This window comes from Phyllostomus discolor, chromosome 1 (genome assembly GCF_004126475.2).
Source record: "Phyllostomus discolor isolate MPI-MPIP mPhyDis1 chromosome 1, mPhyDis1.pri.v3, whole genome shotgun sequence".
In the NCBI taxonomy this organism is placed as follows: domain Eukaryota; kingdom Metazoa; phylum Chordata; class Mammalia; order Chiroptera; family Phyllostomidae; genus Phyllostomus; species Phyllostomus discolor.
In genome coordinates this window covers 189,941,429-189,962,523 of record NC_040903.2, presented here as the reverse complement: position 1 = coordinate 189,962,523, position 21,095 = coordinate 189,941,429, and the positions used below count along the sequence as shown (strand labels likewise).

Here is a 21,095-nt window from a genome sequence, read left to right as displayed (position 1 = left end):
ACTCTCTATATATTCTATTCCTTCTACCACCAGATGTTAAGAGACAATGGAAATTACTTCCTAATATTTATAACTCTTATAATATAGTATAACCTTAACCACATTATTGGTCAACAAATATTTCCTGAGTAAAATGTAAAACTGCATGAATAAATTAGGCTTTATTGTTCTCAAAAGTAAAATAGAGATAAAGGTACCTCAGTGGTTCAAAAGTTTGGTCTGTGGGTCTAGCAGCTTTGTCAGAAATTCAAATTCTTAGGCCTCACCCAGACCTACTGAATCAAAAACTAGTGTTTTAACAAGTCTTCCAGGTGATTCTCATGCACACTTAAGTTAAAAAACAAAACAAAACAAAACACCCAGGTCTACGTTACTTATACAATAATTACAAGAATTACTTGAGGTCAACAATGTGAAGAAGGGTCAGGCCTGGTTAGTACTTGGATGGGAGACCACCTGGGATTACTGGGTGCTATACGCTTTTTACCTAGGAATAAATCTAACCAAAGGTGTAAAAGATGTATACTCTGAAAATTACAAGACATTGAAGAAGATTCAAATAAGTGGAAGCATATTCTGTGTTCATGGATAGGAAGAATTAACATCATTAAAATGCCCATATGACACAAAGCAATCTATAGATTTGATGTAATTCCTATCAAGATTCCAATGACATATTTCACATAACTAGAATAAATATTTCAAAAATTTATCTGAAACTACAAAAGGCCCCACATAGCAACAGCAATCCTGAAAAAGAACAAGGTTGGAGAATCATACTACCTAATATCAAACTATATTAAAAAACCAAAGTAATCAAAATAGCATGGCACTCACATAAAAAAAAAAAAAAACGAAAGAGAATAAAGAGCCCAGGAATAAACCCACATCCTTACAGTCAATAGTTAACACAGGAAACAAGCACATACAGTGGACTAAAGATAATTTATTCAATAAATGGTGTTGGGAAAATTGGACAGATGTGTGTGGAAAAATGAAACTAGACCACCTTCTCACACCACACATAAGAATAATTTCAAAATGGATTAAAGACTTAAATGTTAGAGTGGAAACAATGAAAATCCTAGAAGAAACATAGGCAGCAAAATCTCAGACACAGCTCATAGCAATAGTTTATCAGACAGATCTACCCAGGCAAGGGAAACAAAAGAAAAAAATAAATAAATGGAACTACATCAAACTAAAAAGTTTTTGCACAGCAAAGGAAAACATCAACAAAATAAAATGGTACCCACAGAATGGGAGAACATATTTGTTCATATAGCTGATAAGGGGTTAATATCCAAAATTTATAAAGTACTTACAAAACTCAACACCAAAATAACAAGCAACCCAATTAAAAAATGGGCAAAGGATCTGCATAGACACTTCTCCAAAGAGGACATAAAGATAACCAATAGACATAAGAAAAGATGTTCAACATCACTAATCACCAGAGAAATGAAAATTAAAACCACAATGAGAAACCCTTTCACACCTGTCAGAGTTGGTGGGAATGCAGACTGATGCAGCCACTGTGAAAAGCTGAATGGAGATAACTGAAAAAATTAAAGATGGATCCTTCTTTCGACTCAAGGACCCCAATTCTGGGAATACATCTGAAGGAAACCAAAACAATAACTCGAAAGAACAGAAGCACCCCTATGGTCACTGCATCATATTTACAGTCACCAAGATATGGAAGCAGCTCAAGTGTCCATGAAGAGATGAGTGGATAAAACAACATTTACATAATAGAATACTACTCAGCATAAAAAAGAAGAAAGTTTTACCCTTTGTGACAGTATGGATGGAGTTATGCTAAGTGAAATAAGCCAAAGAAAAACAAATACCATATGATTTCACTCATAGGGGAACCTAATGAACAAACACAGGCAAAATAGAGACAGACTCAAAAGACAGAGGATGACAGCTAAGGGAGGGGCATAGGGAGTGGAGAGATTGTGCAGAAAGGAATAATGACCCATGGACATGTACAGCAATGTGGTGACTGCAGCGGTGAAGGGGACATAAGGGGACTACATGTAATGGAAATACAATATAAAAATCATTAAAAAAATAACATGAAAGCACTCTAAAAAGTGAAAGGTATATTATCACCATCACCATTAAAAGAGTAAATTTCACTCCTTTGAAAAAGCTTAGTGATTTTCTAAATCCAGATGAAAATAAACATCAGAAATGAAATAAATCATGAGACACTTTTTAAATAATATATTATTCTAGATTATCTGGATGATGTATGGCATTCATAGATCCAAAGAAAAAGATGATTATGAGCCATAAAGTTGTACAAAGAAACTGATAATCTGGTTATGTGGCAGTTCAACCCAGAGAACCTGACAAGTTGCACAGACTTCTTACCTGACCAGTGTCCAGCAGAGATGCCAGATCTGTCTGTGCAGGTCTCACTTACAGGTCTGAACACAGTCTCCCATCCACCAGTAGCATAGCGCCAGTTCTGAGATTCCAGGATCAGTGTTCGCTGGGTGCCATACGCAATCATGAAGCAGTAGACCACATGATGGAGTTGACAGCCATAGCCACAGCCTTTGTTGATATTACACACCAGCTTCTTGGCTTTGCTGCAGTCCTTGGGATTCTGTCAGGGAGGAAGAAAAACAAAGGTGAAGATAAGCTGCACAGAGCAACTTCTCTTCACAGGTGATAAGTGCATAAATCATGTAAGACAGGATGGACCCAGTATATTTTATAAGACAAAGAACCCAGAATTTCAAATAGAATTTGAACTAAAAATAGAATTTCAAAGAAATGTTATGTGCATATTTAGGGAGACAGCAGTAAAAAAGAACAGTTACTTTGGAAACATCACTGAACAAATGTGAAATTAAGCAGTTACATTGAAAAGAATACTCTTTTCACTTCTCTATCATGCAGAACATGCAAGTGTGATGATCTCTAAACTCAAAGTTGCATTCACTGAGATTTTTAGGAATGAGGTAAAAAAATTCATTTATTTCAGCTTCAATTCAGCATTCTAAGTGTACCTTCCCTGATGAAACTCAAATCATCTTAAAGGAAAAATTATAATATACCTATTAATTCCACCTATCTCCAGAGTTCTAGATGTCACAAACAAAATCATTATGGAAGTAAAGCCACTGAATAAAAAGATATCTGAATTCAACAATTACAAAATGTCAGTCAGGGGACTTAATAAAAACCAAATTTGATAGCTACTAGTAATTTTCATAACAAAATATAGAACACATTCTATATTAACTGTCTTAAGAATGTGATATGCCACTTTTGAGTCAGAAGGTTCATTTTTCTATATGTATATTTGTTATTCGTATAGATCTATTCATCAGCTTATGTGAATAGAAAGTGATTAAAACACTTAATACTATCTAATAGTGGGTGCAATGGGCTTAGCTAATGTGAGAATTTCTCTTTTGTCCATTCTAATATCAATTTTGCTATAATTCATATGAGCTGTTGGTAAATATCCCCAGGCATCTTAGTTCTTCAAATAAAAATTGTTTTGACAAAGACTCCTTAGCCTGAGAGGTTTTTCAAGCTGTTTCGTCTGAAAGAGAAGAGAAAGAATGGGTGCCTTAAGGAACAGAATCTTCTCTCCCAGAAAGCAAGAAGCCAAGTAACGAGTTCTCAATTTATATGAGCCTGGAATAAAGCAGTTGCCAAATCACAAATCTCCCACTATTTTCTCCCACTAATATCTAAGGATATTACCTGTTCTGTCAAGCAGAGATCCCTAGGAAAGAAAGCTAGGACAGTGAGGCTGTAAAATGTCTGTGATGGAGAAGCTAAGAAGGGAAAATGCAACAGTTTCTTTCGGAAGAGGTTATCTTTCACACTCCAACACTGCAGGCTGGCCTTTTTATATCAAAGCAGAACCCATGCTAGTGATTTTCAACCTTTTTCATCTCATGGCATATATAAACAAATTACTAAAATTTTGCGGCACACCAAAAAATGTATTTTTTGGCCAATCTGACAAAAAATATGTATAATTTTCATTCATTCACACCAGACAGCTATTGTTGTGTTAGCTGTTGTCTTTTTTTTTTTTTTTACAATCTAAAGGAAAAGAGGCCAGTTCCCCTGACTAAATAGTCAGGTAGTGTATGTTTTAAAAATTCTTGCAGCAAACTCATTGAATATTGTTGACCTATACCATCAAGAGCCTTCTGAAGAGTTAGAGTTCTATGACTCCAAGACAGCCTAGATAAAATTCAGCAAGAATTGGTCAATATTACTTCTACAGTCAAGTGGTAGATTTGCTGATTCTTTTCTCATAAGACTCTGACTCACAGCCGACTCCTACAGCAGTAAGAATTCCCATTCCAGTTGTTATAGCCACAAAATATTTGAGAGGGATAGGGGGGTGTGATATTATGTTCACAGGGAGACCAGTATCATTTGCTTTCTGTACAACATTATACAAGCACCCTGGGAATAAACATCCTTCTGAAACTGATCCAATGCTTTATTTTTAGCTCAAGTTAATAATAACTCAAAAAGAAAGCAAATAGATATTATGGAATGAATGGTACACCTGAAACCTATATGATTTTATTAACCAATGTCAACCCAATAAATTCAATTTTAAAAAAAGCTATAAAGAACACTGTCATTTGTCAAATTTTTCATGTTTTGTGTAAGAACCTGATATACAACACCTGAATATCTCTAAAACTATATGAGGGAAAGAAAATGTCCCTCATATAGTTCTTAATAAACTTTTTTCTTTTAGAACAGTTCATAGATGTACAAAATTATTGCAAAGATAGTACAGAGATCCCATATACCTCACACCGAGTTTCCCCTATTATTATATCTCGCCTTAGTCTTCATGTTTTTTAAGAAAAAAAAAAAGAGGGAATATAATAATAAAAACATCTGACCTTAAGTTTTAAAACTATAGATTTATTTAAAAGAAGATTCACTTTTGCATTTAAGAAAAGCCTATATACTGTGTTTCCTAAGAGAAGAGTTAAACCACAGCCATTCTTTGTTACTTTGGCACTGCTAGGATTTAGAGGTTTCCACTGCCTTCACTTAATAAATTAATAGTAATTGTGAGTTAATGATGTAATATTACAAAAGAGTATTGATTCCACAGGTTTTATATTAAATCATAGATAAAGCCTTTTGCCATGACTATTTATATTTTCTATACACACAAATAAAAGCCTCTTCAAAGGAAAATTTTCCAGCCACAATGTAATTTCCCTCACTTCTCTGCCCAGTAACTACAGACCAAAACATTGCACAAAAAGGCTAAACAAAAACAAACAAACAAAAACCCCATGCAGTCAAATATGCCAAACATAGTATCTCCAGGCATCTCTTGCACAGAATAAATGTTTAGTAAACCATCATTAGTTCAGTTCAACTGAATTTCATGTACAGAGACAAAAGCGATGCCATTTTTTGGTGGGGAGAACACTTAAAATCAACTCTTGGCCAATTTCAAGCACACCATACAGTATTATTAACTACTGCTACTATGCTGTACATTAAACCTCTAGAGCTTACCCTATATAACTGAACCTTTGCTCCATTTGACCAACATCTCCCATTTCCTCCACTTCCCTTTCCCTGGTAACTTCTGTTTGACTCTGTTTTTATGAATTTGACTCATCTAGATGGCACATGTAAGTGAGATCATGCAGTATTTGTCTTTTGTCTTATTTCATTTAGCATAATGTCTTCCAGGTTCATCTGTGTGGTCACAAATAGAAAGATTTTCTTCAATTTTATGGCTGAATAACATCCCATCACACACACACATTTTTTTTGTCCATTTGTCCTCTGATAGTGTGTCACATAGGTTGTTTCCATTATCTTGGCAATTGTGAATAACGTGGCAATGAACAAAGAGATGGAGATATCTTTTCAAGACAGTGATTTCATTCCATTTGGATATATATATACTCAGTAGTGGGATTGCTGTATAATATGGTAGTGCTATTTTTTTTAAAGGAACTTCTATACTGTTTTCCATAACAACTGTTCCAACTTAAATCCTACCAACAGTGCCTGAGAGTTCCCTTTTCTCCACATCCAACACTTTTTTTTTTGTCTTTTTGATAATGGCCATTCTAAACAGGTGATATCTCATTGTGGTTTTGATTTGCATTTCACTGATGCTTAATGATCTGTTGACCATTCATATGTCTTCTTTTAAGAGGTACCAATTAAGGTCCTAAGTCCATAGTGGGTATTGTTGTGTTTTTTGTTTGTTTGTTTTCTGTTATGAAGTTCCTTATACATTCTGGATGTTAACCTTATCAGATATATGGTTTGCAAACATCTTTCACATTCCATAGGTTGCCTTCTCATTTTGTTCATTGTTTCATCTGCTGTGCAGAAGCTTTTCAGTTTGATACAGTCCCATTTGTTTTTATTTTGGTTGCTTGTGCTTTTGGTGTCATATCTAAAAGAAATCACTGCCAAGACCAAGGTCAAGGAGCTTTTTCCCTCTGTGTTCTTCTAGTCTTTCTGTGGTTGAAGAACTTACACTTAAGGACTAAAAATCCAAATCCTGAGGATTTTTCCAGCTCCTCTCTGACAACATTCCTCCTCTAGGGAAGAGTTAAGCCACAGACAGTTCCTATTTCCAATAAAGAGAAGTCAGTAAAAACCAAAGGAATGAGCCAGCTAGGTTAAGTTAAATTTTATTGTGCTCTTTATATGTTCTAATCATAATACTAAACAATTTTTAATTTGTTTGTTTAAAAAAAGTTGCAATATATAGCTTTGTGTTGGTAATGAAGAAAAGATTCACTAACAATGCGGTGAAAGAATTTCATCATATTGGAAACAATATGATTTTATTTCTCTAAAATTATTTTCAAAACCAAAGCAAAAAGGTAATAAAGCAAATAAGAGAACTGAAATACTGTATAATGGTAATTAAAATGAAAACTCTGGGCATAGTTAATAATCATGAAAGAGAAAGCTAAAAAGCATTCTCATTTTTAAAAGCCAAGACCGGAAATTATTGTCTCTTAACATAATAAACAAGAATATTTTCACGGCAAAGTTAAGACAGTACTGAGGTGTCCTTTCCACAATCGTCATTTGCAAGTAGTAAGGACAACATGATAGCTGAGGCACAAGCAGGCTACTAAGTGCTTCAGGAAATCAATTTCCCTGTGGGTAGTTTATAAAACTTTAAGTGTGAAAACTTAATGGAGAAAAGATACCAAGATACATAGTTTACAGACTGTTATTCTGATAGACTGAAGCAAAGGCAGACAATTATTATACAGTTATAGAGGAGGAAAGCTTATTATCTTCACAAGTACAGCAACAACTGGCCTGCTTTAAATGCATTCTCAAGACTTCTGCTCTTTGCCAAGAAGTCTCTATTGAACATTTTAAAGCCATTTTGAAAAAGATGAAAATTTTACAAATTCAGTAGAATGCAACAAATAAATGTGGTACATTTCTTCCACTGAGGGTTTCTGAATCAATATTCTGTCATCTCTGGGTATTCCAGGTGGTCTCTAAAAAGTCTCTACCCCAGGGTCAAGAGACGTGTACACCAGAGCAATCTTGGTAGTACTTTCTGCTACCATACAGGCCACACAGGAAAGGCAGAGAAGAATGAGATGCATCCAAGTCTAATTCTCTCATTCAAGAATCTAACATAAACAAAATTCCTTCCAATGCTAGAAAAGTTTAGTTACCTGAGGTACCAGATTCTGGCAATCCTATGTAAATGCACAGAACATCTCATCAACCATCTTTAATTTTTCTCTCTAAGTTTACAGCCTGATATCCAGATCTCAGAACCAACTTAACTGGTCATGTTAAAGCATGCTATAAGCATGCTTATAAAATTAAGGTTGAATTTCAGAAAGGTCCTCCACCATCATTTTACTTAATGGAACCCATTAGGCTCTTTCTTCAAAGCCAAAACAAAGGATGATACGGTACACACTCTTAAAAAAAAAAGAGGGAAAAGGGGTAAGGAGGAAGTAGTATGGAAAAGGAGAAATAAGGAAAGGGGGAAAGAAAGAGAAAGAAAGAGAGAGAGAGAAAGAAAGAGGGAGGGAGGGAGGGAGGGAAGAAGAGGAAGAAGGGAGAAAGGGAAAAGGAGAAAAATAGAAGCAAGCTCCAGAATGGCTACCCTGTTTTACATAGGATGGACTGAAGAAGGAGATAGCAGACATAACCAAGAAACCCTGGTTGAAACTCTGTTCTTGTGCTGAGGCTGCTGCAGATGTTTTGTTTTGCTTTAAATAAAAGTCAGAATAATTTACATTGTTTTGCCAGCTCTTCCATTCTGCAAAGTGCTATTCTTTGAGGTACTACTAGTACATATACCACTTTTCTATGCAGTTTTTTTTCTTTTAAATGAAACCATTAACAATAATTAAACCAGATGTCAAATCTTGCTACCTCTTCTCCAGGATAGAGGCTTTGTTCCACTTCTCTATGCAGCTAGCCATGCACTGAAAATCCAGTGTTAACTGAGCATAAACTGCTTTGGAATCCCCAGTTCTTTTTTTTTTTTAATTAAAAAAATCCTTTCTGACTGCTTCAGTTTAATAGTGCTCTAACACTGTTTTTGCTGTTTACTTTTAAATAATTTAAGAGCCACAATGAATTGCAGAAACACTACAGAGAGTTACTGTGTACCTTCCACACAGTTTTCCCCAATGAGAACATCTTACTTAACCACAGTGCATTATCCAACATAAGGAAATTGACATTCCACAATACTATTTAGCTAAAATAGAGGCATTATTTGGGCTTAATCAGTTTTTACATGCACCCACTTTGTGGCGGTATAGTACTATCACATTTTATAACATGTACAGACTCATGTAAGCACTACCACAATCAGGATACAAACTGCTGCATTACAACAGAAACCCTCTTATACCACCCCCATTATAGTCATACCCTTCCTCAAAACTTAATCCCTGGAAACTGCTGATCCGCTCTCCACAACAATAATTTAGTCATTCTGAGAATGTTATAAATAGAATCAGACAATGTTTAGCCTTTTGAAGTTGGCTTTTTAAATCATTTTGTATAATGTTCTTTGAGACCTGTTTAAGTTATTGTGGGTATCAACAGTTCATTCCTTTTATTACTGAGTAGTATTCAGTTCATGGATTATACCAGAGTTTACTCACCAGTGAAGGACATTTGGGGTTTTACAGTTTGGTTATTACAAATTAAGCTACCATGCATGTGCGTGTACAGATTTTTGCATGAACATGAGTTTTCATTTCTCTAAGACAGATACACAGGAGTATAAATGCTGGATCTCACTGTAAAGGTAAGTTTAACTATATAGCAAACTACCCAACTGTTCTCCAGAATGGCTGTACCATTTTTACATTAGTATGAGAGAGCTGGTTGCTCTAAATTCTCAGTGTTTTTTATTTTAGCCATTCTGATAGGTATGTAGTGGTATCTCATCATATCTTCAAGTTGCATTTCCCTAGTAGTTAATGACTTTGAACATCATTTCTTGTGCATATTTGTCATTCAAATAGCCTCTTTGATAAAGTTGTATTTTCAAAACTTTTCCCCATTTTCTATTGGATTGTTTCTTACTATTGAGATTACTGAGTTCTTAACACAATCTGAATGTAAGACCTTTGTTGGATATGTGATTTGCAAAGATTTTCTTTCCCAATCTATCTATGGCTTGTCTTTTCTCCCTCTTCAACACAGTCATTCATAGATGAAATTTTTTAAATTTTGACAAAGCTTAATTTATTGATTTTTTTCTTTATGAACCATTCTTTTCGTGTCAGAGTTAAGAAATTTTAGTTTAAGTCACAAAGATTCATTCCAACACTTTCCTCTAAAAGTTTTCTAGTTTACATTGATAATTATTTTATGCTGGACTTACTACTTAAGTTAATTTTAAATAAAGTGTGAGGTTTAGATCAAGGTACTTTATTTCCTTACAAGATGTCCAATTATTTCAATACTATTTATTGAAAAGACTGTTTCCTCCATTGAATTGCTTTTGCACATTTCTCAGTTGCCCACTCATAGGTGTATATTTAAAAGAGATAAAAACTGATATTCAATCAAATACATGTAGAAGAAGCATGTCTATCTACAGCAGGGCTATTCTCATATAGCAAAAGGTGAAAATAGCCCAAATGTCCATTAACAAATGAACAGATGAAAAATTTCTGCAAATACATATAATGGAATATTATTTAGCCATAAAAAGAAATGAAGTACTGATACATGCTATCACATGGATGAAACTCAAAAACCTCATGCTAAGTGAAAGAAGTCAGACAGAAAAGGTCACATATTGTATGATTCCATTTATATAAAATATTGGGAATAGGTAAATCCACAGAGAATGCAGATAGGTGGTTTCCAGGGGCTGAGGGAAGGTAGAATGGGGGAAATGGGGGGCAATTGCTTAATGTGTATCAGGTTTTCTTTTGAATTGGTCAAACATTCTGGAACTAGATAGAAGTGGTCATTGCACAGCCATGTGAATGCACTATGTATCACTGAATTGTTCCCTTTAAGATGGTTAATTTTATGTTATGTAAACTTCACCTTGATGGAAAAAAAAGTCTGCATACCTATGTGGGTCTATTTTGGACTCTATTCTGTTCCATTGATATACATAAATATACCCCTCCTGCAATACCATACACTATCTTAATAACTATAGCTATAATTTAAGTCATCATATTAGAAAATGATTCTCCCAACTTTATTCTTTATCAAAATTGCTTAAGCTATTTTAGTTCCTTTGCCTGTCTATATAAATTCTGGAATTATATATATATAATTATCTCCCTCTGTCTCTCTGGAATATATATATATTCCAGAGAGACAGAGGGAGAGAGAGAGAAACAGGGAGAGAGAGAGACAGAGAGAGGAGATCCTTGGGATTTTCATAGGAATTGTGTTAGCCTATTGATCAATTTGGAAAGAATTGACATCTTTTCTATCTTGAGTTTTCCAACTCATGAACAGGGAATGTCCATTCATTCATTTAGGTCTTGATTTGTTTCATCAGCAATTGATAAGTATCTCTACCTACATATTACATTTGCATTTTTTAGAACTGTAAAGGGCATTGTGTCTTGAAATTTTGGTTCCCAATTGTTTCTTGCTAGAATGTAGAGATATGATTAGTTTTAGTCTGCTAATCATACATCTCATGACTTTGTTAATTTCACTTATTTGCTCTATGTGTTTGTTATGTAGTTATTGTTGTTTAGTAGATTACTTGAGATTTTCCTTGTAGACAATCACGCACCTGCAAATAGGGATAATTTTCTTCCTTTCTACTACATATGTCATTTATTTCTTTGTCTTGCCTTATTGCACTGCATAGAATTTCCAATAGTGTGTTGCATAGGAGTGATGACAGTCTTCATTCTTGCCTCATTCCTAATATAAGGTGAAAAGCATTTAGTCTCTCATCACTAAGTGTGATATTTACCTATAGATTGTTTATAAAATCTACAGGCTATGAAGCCATCTGGTCCTGTACTTTCGTATGTTGGGAGTTTTTTGATTACCACTTCAATTTCATTGGTAGTAATGGGTCTGTTTAGATTTTCTAATTCTTCCTGGTTCAGTCTCAAGAGGTTATATGCTTCTAGAAATGTATCAATTTCTTCAAGACTGTCAAATTTGTTGGTATGTAATTATTCCTAGTATTCTTTAATCTTTGCATTTCTGGTTTGTCTGTTGTAAACTCTTTCATTCATCATTTTATTTGGACTCTCTCTCTCTTTTCATGATAAGTTTGGCTAATGGTTTGTTGATTTGTCGAACTTTTCAAAGAACCAGTTCTTCGTTTCATTGCTCTTTTCTATTTTTTTAATTCCTATTTCATTTATTTATACTCTGATCTTAATTATTTCCTTTCTTTGTTTGCTTTGGGTTTTATATGTGCTTTTTTATCTAGTTCTTTATGTGTAAAATTAGACTGTTTATTTGGGATTTTTTAATGTGTTTGTTTCTTGAGGTAGGCCTGTACAATTTAGAACATCGCTCTTTGAACTGCCTTTTGCTGCAGCCCATAAATTTTGAAAAGTTGTATCTTCATTTCCATTTGTTTCTAGGTAATTTTTGATTTCCTATTTGATTTCCCCTTTGAGCCACTGGTTTTTTAGTAGCATGTTGTTTACAGTCCATATATTTGTGTTTTTTCCTGTTTCCTTCTTCTTGTGTCGATTTCTGGTTTCATGCCATTATAGTCAGAAAAGATGCCTGATATGATTTCAATCTTCTTGAATTTGTTGAGGCTTGTGTGTGGCCTAATATGTGGCCTAATATCTATTCTGAAGACTAATCCATGTACACATGAAAAAAAAGTATTATTTTGCCGTTTTTGGATGGAATGTTCTATAAATGTCTATTAGGTTAATCTGGTCTAAAGTGACATTAAGGCCATTATTTCCCTATTTTCTGTCTGAATGATCTATCAAATTTAGGAAGATTTCAGTTATATTTTTCAAATCCTCATTCTTATTTCATTCTCCTTATGGGACTCCAAACATACAAACATAAAAAAGTTTCGCTGCCTCCCTAAAGGTCCCTGAGACTCTATTTACCTTTTCCAACCTTTATTCTCTGTTGTCAGACTGCTTAATTTCTGTTGATCTAACTTCAAGTGCACTGATTCTATCATCTGCCATAGCTACTCTACTTTGAGCCAATTTTTTACTTAAGTTATTGTATTTTTCAGTTCTAAAATTTTCATTTGGTTTTTCCTTGAATTATCATCTATTTCTTTGCTGAGGCTTTCTATTTTTTCATGTGTTTCAAGTCTGTAATTGCTTAATGGAGCAGTTTTATTGTTATAGCTTCTTTAAAATCCTTGTCAGGTAATTCCAACATCTGTGTCTCATCTCGGTGCGGTGTCTGCTGATTATCTTTTGTCATCTAAATTAAGATTTTCCTGGTATGATAACGAGTATTATATTATGAGACTCTGCTTTCTACGTTAGTAGGCAGTCTAACTGTTTAGATTCCTAGCTCACTTTCACGGACTGTGGCTCAAATGTCAATTTAATAGTCAAAAGCCTTTTTCACTGATACTTTGTTCTACCCCACTTGTAGGCTACCTAGAGGCCATTCTGAAGCTCAGCTAGTATATTATACCAGGGTTCAGTTCTCAAACCTCTTTCTGTTTCTGATCCGTTTCACACGTGGAACATTCAGAGGTCTGCCTTAGCTTCCAAAGAGAGGATTAAAAATCCCTTTCTTAGATGGCATCCTCTTCCTAACTTTCCCTCAACGCTAGTTGGAAGAGGAATGGGAGTTGCCTCATTACTGCAGTGTGGCAATGGTGGGTCTTGTCCAAAGTCTCTGCAGTTCTAATGCCACTTGGGAGAGGTAGAGGTGCCCTCATTATCTCAGGGCAGACATGGTGACAAGGCTGTGTGTTCAATCTCCACCGCTGTTTGCACCCAGGAAGGGTAAGGAAGTAACTTTTCATGATGTTCATCTGGAATAAGGTGGGTCAAAGGGGGACCCAAAAAACCTGGAATTATCTTCTGGAAAGCAGGCCCCTTGCAGTACAGGCTTCCCCGGCTAGGTGAGTGTTCTAGGAACCCACTGTGTCAGTGTATCAGCTGGCATTGTTGTGAGAGGCTGTATTTGGTTTCAATGAACTTTTTTCGGAAACTCTTTCAACATGTTTGCCCGTTTCGTGATGGGTGTTTTACGAATGCACCTGCCCACACTACACTGGGTGTTCAGCAGTTTTTGACCAAAAATGATATGATGGATGTGCCCCACCCTCCCTATTCACCCAATCTCACCCTTAGTGACTTTTTTTGTTTCCTTGGATGAAAAAAGTCCTCAAAGGGAAAAAAAGCCCACATTTTGCCCTGTGGAAAAGGTGTAACAAAATACAGCAGAAGTACTAAAAGGCATCAAAATCAATGAGTTCAAAAACTGTTTTGATCAGAGGAAAAAAACATCTCAGCAAGTGTTTTGTTTCAAATAGAAGAGTACTTTGAAGATGACTGAAGTTTAAACACGTAAGAATAAATACACAATATTTTATAAATAAATTCTGGGGATTTTTGGGCTCCATAAACTGGTATTTTTAGTTTGGAAGATTCTCTAGCACCCCCAATTAAGACATACGGGAGGCAAAACAAACAAGCAAGCAAACAAAACAAAAGAAATGAACTCTGTATAGGATTTCCTTTTTGTTTAATTAGCCAGAAGAAGAGTGTATAAAGTGTTTTCTACACCTTATCCAGAAACAGAAGCCTGTAGTTTAAGCCTAACATATTTTCAAACATTTAATGCACATTTAACTCACATCTACAATGCTACTTACTTATTGGCAAACTAATGATTTTGTGTTTCCAGTGATATTTTGGCTCATATAGGTTCCTTTTAGAAAATGATAAACCAACTTTTATTATTCAACAATTTAAATCTTGGGAACAATATGGTACTGTATCTTCTTATATAGGTAAAAGGAAAACAACATTTGTTTGACGAAAAGAACTCTAGCAGTGAACACTCAAAGAGATTATTTAAAGCCTCTATGGGATGCAGGCTTTGAACACAGGAAGGATTCCTTACATTCAAAAGCTTTCTCTCAGGATTCAGCTTTATTTCCTGTTTCATCTATTACATAAGTACAACAGGCAGGACACTGAGTGATTTGGTTGCAAAACCAAACATAGTATCTGTCCTATCCCTAACCTTTTAAACATAATCAACCCTCATATGGCATACTATACAACACCTCTCTTTATTTCAAATGATACTTGCAGCTTCAATATATGGTCTCCTTTACAAACCCTGACATTTTCAAACCCAGAAAGAACGGTCATTCTACTCACTCCAGTGGAAGAGGATTCATACCAAAATTCAAAATTAAAACAAACAAAACACTAACAAACAAACCTCCAAACAAGCAAATAAACAAAAACCCACCAACCTCAGGTAGATCTGAGCAAGAGAAAAATCCAAAGCTACAGGGCTATTTTATTGGCAGAACATCAACTAGAATACTTCCAACAATCCTAGACAGCCTCTGATATGATTGACTTGATAGGAGAAATGATGGTGCTGAAAAAAGTTGTAATGGAGAAAATGTAATCATTTAAAAAAATTCACATAAAAAGCTCTGCTCTTCTAATTAATCCATTTCACTAAACCAGTGAAAAAATCATTCTTTTAAAATAGCTCTCATGCTTAAAAATATCCTGGGAAAAAATATTCTTGTTAAAGGTGTTCCTTAAAAATATGTATGTTTAATTTTGTTGGAACAGGAGAAAGGACTCTAATTCACCTCTATTCAGAGAAGATGAAGAGTGACTGTCATCTTTAACCTCTAATAGATAAGGTGTTAAAAATAGTCCTTGACTTCACATAAACTTTGACTACATTAAAAAAATGACCATGAATATATTAAATAGTTAAAGAAAATTATTTTTCTAAAACTTTTCTTCTACTAAAACTTTCACTATCTCCTTGAATACTGAAAATCACTTTTTTACTGGAAAAAAAGAAAAGCGTAAAAGTAAGAATTTGTTAAATAGTAATAATTGAAAGTAAAGTTAAAGTTTAAGTGAAATGCTGTTTAGCCAATGCCTAAAAAATTAAAAAGCCAATGTTGTTTTAAATGATTAGCAGGACTTGCAAGTGACATTCTCTCACACAGTACCAGAGAAATCAGCAGAGGGTCAAATCTGCACTATAGGTAAAAGCGCTCGGTCACTTAGAAAACAAGAGAGAAAAAAAAAACTAAAGCAGTTTCTTATTACAGTGTGAGGAGCTGAACTATGAAAAAAATCATAGTTTAAATACAAATTCTGTTGGGTGAAAATTTAATAAATATGTGGAAATGGAAGAAACTCAGAAACCATAGTTATTTCCATTTTAAATGAGATGATAGTTCTGCACCACCAGCTGTTTATAGTTCATTGAATGAAGTTCTAGCTGATAGAAGATAATTACCTCTTCTCTATAGGAGGCAAGTATTTCCCGTTCTACAGACACCTCTGATGAATGGACATGGGAGTATGAGACCAAGACAGCATGCCAAGATCATTTTGGTTTTCAATGATCTCTCTAAACACTTGGTTTTCTATTTTTTTCCTTTTTAAGTATAAGAAAATGTGCACCTTAACACATACAGAATCAAATCACTGGCTATAATTCTCCTTTTAACCATGAAAGAAATGCAGAGTGATTGGACACAGGAAGCACACATACCATCAATAGTATTGAAAAGGATAGGCATGTGCTCTGGCCAGGTGTCTCAGTTGGTTGGAGTGCTGCCCTGTACACCAAAAGGTCATGGGTTCAATTCCCAGTCAGAGCACATTCCTAGGCGGTGGGTTCAATCCCCAGCAGGGAGGCAACCAATCAATGTGCCTTTCTCTCCCTCTCTCTTTCTCCTCCCTCCCCCTCCCCCATTCCTCTCTCCCTTTTATCAGTATCCTTATCTTCTGATAAGGATAAAAAAAAGGATAGGCATGATGATTTCAACTTGAGTATTGAAGAATTCTACTTATTAATACAGTTTTCCCCTGAAGACTATTCTCTCTGTAAGTTCCTTGTCAATTAATGATGCCTCCATTATGCAATTTCACCTACTTGGAAGGGCCTATCAATTCTATCTTTCCAGTCTCTCTCTAATTTGTCTCTGCACTTCTAATGCAAATTGTCACATACCTCAATATTTATCACTTGCTGAATGGTCCTCATATCCTAAATGGTCTCCCTGCTGCTAGTCTTTCAATACTAACACAGTTTAACCAAAATTCTACTTCCAGATTAATATCACTAAAACACCACTCTCATCATCCCACTCTTATGAGTAAAAACCTTTCAAAAGTAGGTTGTGACTCCAAAATAGAAAAAATCTTGCAACAGAAGAAGAAAAAAAAAAAGAAATCAATTCTATGCTCACAAATATGTAAGAGTAGGTATGCATATTATTAACTAAAAGATAACAAAACATGAAGAGAATAAATTGAAAAGGGCTTGGGACTTGGGGTTTACCCTTGATTTTTACTTCCTATTTCTTATTAAAATGATTTTTAGGCAATAAATAACATTTCAGTGACCACTTACTACTTAAAACTTAACCTACAAAGCTGAACCTGCACCCAAGGACCTCTGCAACCTGGCTCCCAAACCTACCTTTTTCCAGCTTATTTTTCATCCTTTCTTTCACATAACCTAAAACTCCAGACAAATTAAAATATCCTATATCTCATTTTGTTCCTGTATTGCCCTTTCCCAGCTATGGACCATTACCCACATCATATGCTTCAACTACTGTGCTCTTCTCCTGTGTGTCTAAATCCTAACTATTCTTTACTGCTAAGGTCAAATAACACTCTTTCCACAAAACTACCTCTAACATCTCCTTCTTCCAATGAGGATTTCATCTGTATCTCTTGTATAAAATGTAGAACTTTCTATTTTGCATTGTAGTTGTGTGTGTCGTGCACACACACAGAAGTAGCCCCCTTTAAGGCAGGGGCCTTATTTTAGCCATCTTTGTATTCCACTCAAGGCATCACAGAGAGTCTGTCTGAATAAATACATCAAATGAGTGAGTAAGTACTCTCAAAAAGCAAGGCCTAGTAAGACTAAAAACCAACCGCAACTCTTTCATTATGATTTCCCTTCTTTTTCACTCAAGTTTATTTCTTAACCTAACCTTACCTGAAGATATGTTATTCTCCGCTGGACCAGTTCTGTCAGATCTTTGGCCTCTTTCTCCCTCCAATCACCTGCTCCATCTGTTTGACTGAGGTAGTATAGATCCGTCATTATAGACCTGTGAAAGCAAACAACATTGGAGGTCTTACGTATTTGTACTTCATCAGAGGATTACACAATCATAAGAAGAAAGTAAAATTCTTAATAAATATTGGTGTTCACACTAACCACCAAGGCTGTGAAATTCAATAATTAGTCTTTAACATCCAAGATTCATTACTATTGTACATTTTTACTGGTAGGAAGAACCTACTTCTAGACAGTCAGCTGTACTTATTTCCCAACACAGAGCACTACAGAGACTAGGGTGAAGTGGATACTCATGGAAGGAAGGAAGGAAGGAAGGTAGGAAGGAAGGAAGGAAGGAAGGAAGGAAGATAGATAAGGGAAAGAAATTAACTTGGAGCCAGTATTTGAATACTATCTTTTTGTTCTCACTACTATCCTTTCCTGTCCCCTTTTAAATTTTCTCTATACCTTTAACACTGAGTGGCTGGAAAAGGGTCAGAGAAAAATTTTGACATAACTCTTAAATGATGGTCTAAGCCAAGGGTCAGAAAACATTTTTTCTATAAAGGGCCAGGTAGTAAATGTTTTAGGCTTTGTAGGCATCTGTTGCTTTTATAGCAGGAAAGCTGCCACAGATAATACATAAATTAATGGATGTATCTGTGTACCAATAAAACTTTATTCACAAAAACAAGCTATGAGCCAGATTTGGCCCTTGTGCCACAATCTGACAATTCTTGACCTAAACTAATAAAATGATTATGAAGATACTTCCCCATTTTTACATAGCATGAGCAGTTTCAATTATAACATGGTGAACTTGCTACAAAGTAAACTAACATATCCAGGATATTACATTACCAAGAGAAACTTTAGGGCTGGTGTAGATGGTTTTTTTTATTGTACATTAAATAAAAGTCATGACTTACATTTACCATTAAAAAAGCAAGACCCTCTCTTTCAGTAACAATCTCCACCAATCTATTAGCAAGCATTTAGTCAGTTTCTAACCACATATCACCCACTGGCATTGCCACCAGTGAACACTGAGCCATCAACCGAGCCACCATCTTTTCTCACTTTGATCTCAGCAGTAGCCTTTGAATAGGTTTCTACACCCTGCTTCCACCCTTGCTTACCTCTATATATTCTTAGTAGTAAATTAGAACAGTGAAAACATAAAAGTGAATGTTTTTACTATGTTACATCAGTACTAAAAGTCTTGGCAATTAATTATTCATATCCATTCCAATCTGTCTAGAAAGTGGAATAATCAAGCTTGTAACAAAAAAGCCAAACACCAAAAAGAGAAGCACACAATAGTCAACTAAAATTTAGTTTGCTTTTTAAATACCTTTTTCTTGGCCTCCCCATTGGAGATCATATAAGGAAGACAAGACGAGAAAATGATGTTAAATTCAAACTAGTTCTTTGATGATTCAATAATGTTTAGAGGTTACCATCCTGCATAATTTATCTTTTGGCCAAAGACATGAGAATAATCAAACAGAAAGTTTCAGCTGTGGCCCATTATTGGGAAACATAGTGACTGAAAACCATTCTACAGAAGTGCTCCATTTCCAGTGACTCCACTCTGAAATGAAATCTCCTAACAGTGTCCCAAAAGCTGGAAATTTGGCTGTCTTAGTTTTGACTATTAAGATATCAAAAAATATAGAAGGTGGTATGAAGCCAGGTTAAAGCCTGGGAAATACAAATCCAGGCGAAGGACCAGCAGAACACAGCTAGTCATTTGGAGGGCAGTGTATAGGCGCCTGAAGACAATTGGTAGAATAGAACAGAAGCTAGGACTCTGACAGCAAGCCAGCTACGTCAGGCTACAAGTCCTTTACTTCAAAAGCAGGGCTACATTTATGTTCCCTGTATTTTCTGTTAAATTTCCTATTTTTATATTATAATATTCAGAAAACTTTTAAATGTCCTGCTTTGTTCTCAATTATGCCACTGAAGAACCACAAGAAGAGTATTTTGCTTATGCCTGATTCAAAATGTTAAAGAGAGAAATTCCCTGAGGACCAGCACAGAACAGGTGTAATTCAAGCAAGAAAATCCCAAAGTGAAGGAACTAATCCTTATTAAAGTGAATGTCACATGAACTGTAAACAAATGATTAGATATATTGAGTAACAATATTTTTATCATGCACATTCAATTAAAAGAAAGCCCATTCTCCATTGCTTAGCATCAGAATTATATTCCAAACCAGAAACATTGTTATTTTTAGGGATTTGTGTATAACTGTGTCTTAAGACTACTTTTACATACAGGGACCACTTACGTCCTCCAAAGTGACTCAGACATGAAGTCAAGAATACTGAGTACAAAAAGACCCTTCAATGTCAGGTTTTCTTTTAATCCCATGCTTCCTATCAGTATGATCCCCTGTAGTCACTAGCTGACTTCTAACAGATACTCTCTCTTTTGCAGAAACCACTGTTGAAATTAACTAGAGCTTCCAGGTTTATTCAAGGTAAATGTTTTTTCTTCCTTAACTTGGTCTTCACAATTTTTAGGATTCTCAATTGCTGAAGAATATTTTTACCTCAATAACATAATTTTCTTTAGCTGTATAATTTTCATAAATCCTTCAATAGAACAAGATTTTGTTTTTAGAAAAAGGCACAAAGTAGAGTATGGAATAATCAGTCAAAGAATGCACGTACCTGCCTCCCCACCGAATAAAAAACATAGCTTACTGAACATGAACTAAATAGTGAGTGCTTGGCACAGTGAGGTAGAAATATTTAAGTTAGAGTTCCAGGTCTCAGGAGATTACAATTTGTCAGGGAAAAAAGCCAAATTAGTACACAAGAAACAATAATATCCATTTATGAAAGCTATTCTTCTAGCAAAATGCAAGTCCTCAATTACTTCTGACTCCCCCTTTCCCCCACAACAGATCTGTTACCAAGTCCTGCAGCTTCTATTTTTCACACATGCATCCCTTTCTCTCTATTCCCACTGCAACTCCCCAGATCCAGAAGCTCATTACCAAAATTCTTCTAATTTCTTGGCACCAAGTTTTCTTTCACATGGCTCTCAAAGTGAGCTTTCTAAAATGTACAATAAGACTTGTATCCAGAATAAGTAAAGAATGCTTTGAGTTCAATAATAAAACAAACAATTCCCCCCAAATTAAGCATGTGATTTGATCAGACACTATCAAGGATGATAGATGAAAGACAAATAAATACATTAAAAGATGCTCAACATCATTAGTAAGGAAATGCAAATTAAAATCACAATGACATACCGTTATACTGCTATTGGAATGGTAGTGGGTGGTGGGGGAGAATGTAAAAACTAAAAAATACCAAGTGCAGACA

General features: G+C 35.1%; 1 protein-coding gene across 7 annotated transcripts in view; it reads right to left on the bottom strand.

Annotated features, from left to right (window-relative positions):
• Positions 1–21,095, bottom strand: part of FUT8 (fucosyltransferase 8) — a 196,703-nt gene that overhangs the window by 35,389 nt on the left and 140,219 nt on the right. For all 7 annotated transcript variants that reach the window (XM_036011074.1, XM_028505361.2, XM_028505363.2 and 4 more), the window contains 2 exons: positions 17,683–17,797; positions 2,386–2,623 (listed from right to left, as the gene is read on the bottom strand). In XM_036011074.1, coding sequence (XP_035866967.1) covers positions 2,386–2,623; positions 17,683–17,797 — 353 coding nt within the window. The remainder of the gene's footprint in view (positions 1–2,385; positions 2,624–17,682; positions 17,798–21,095) is intronic.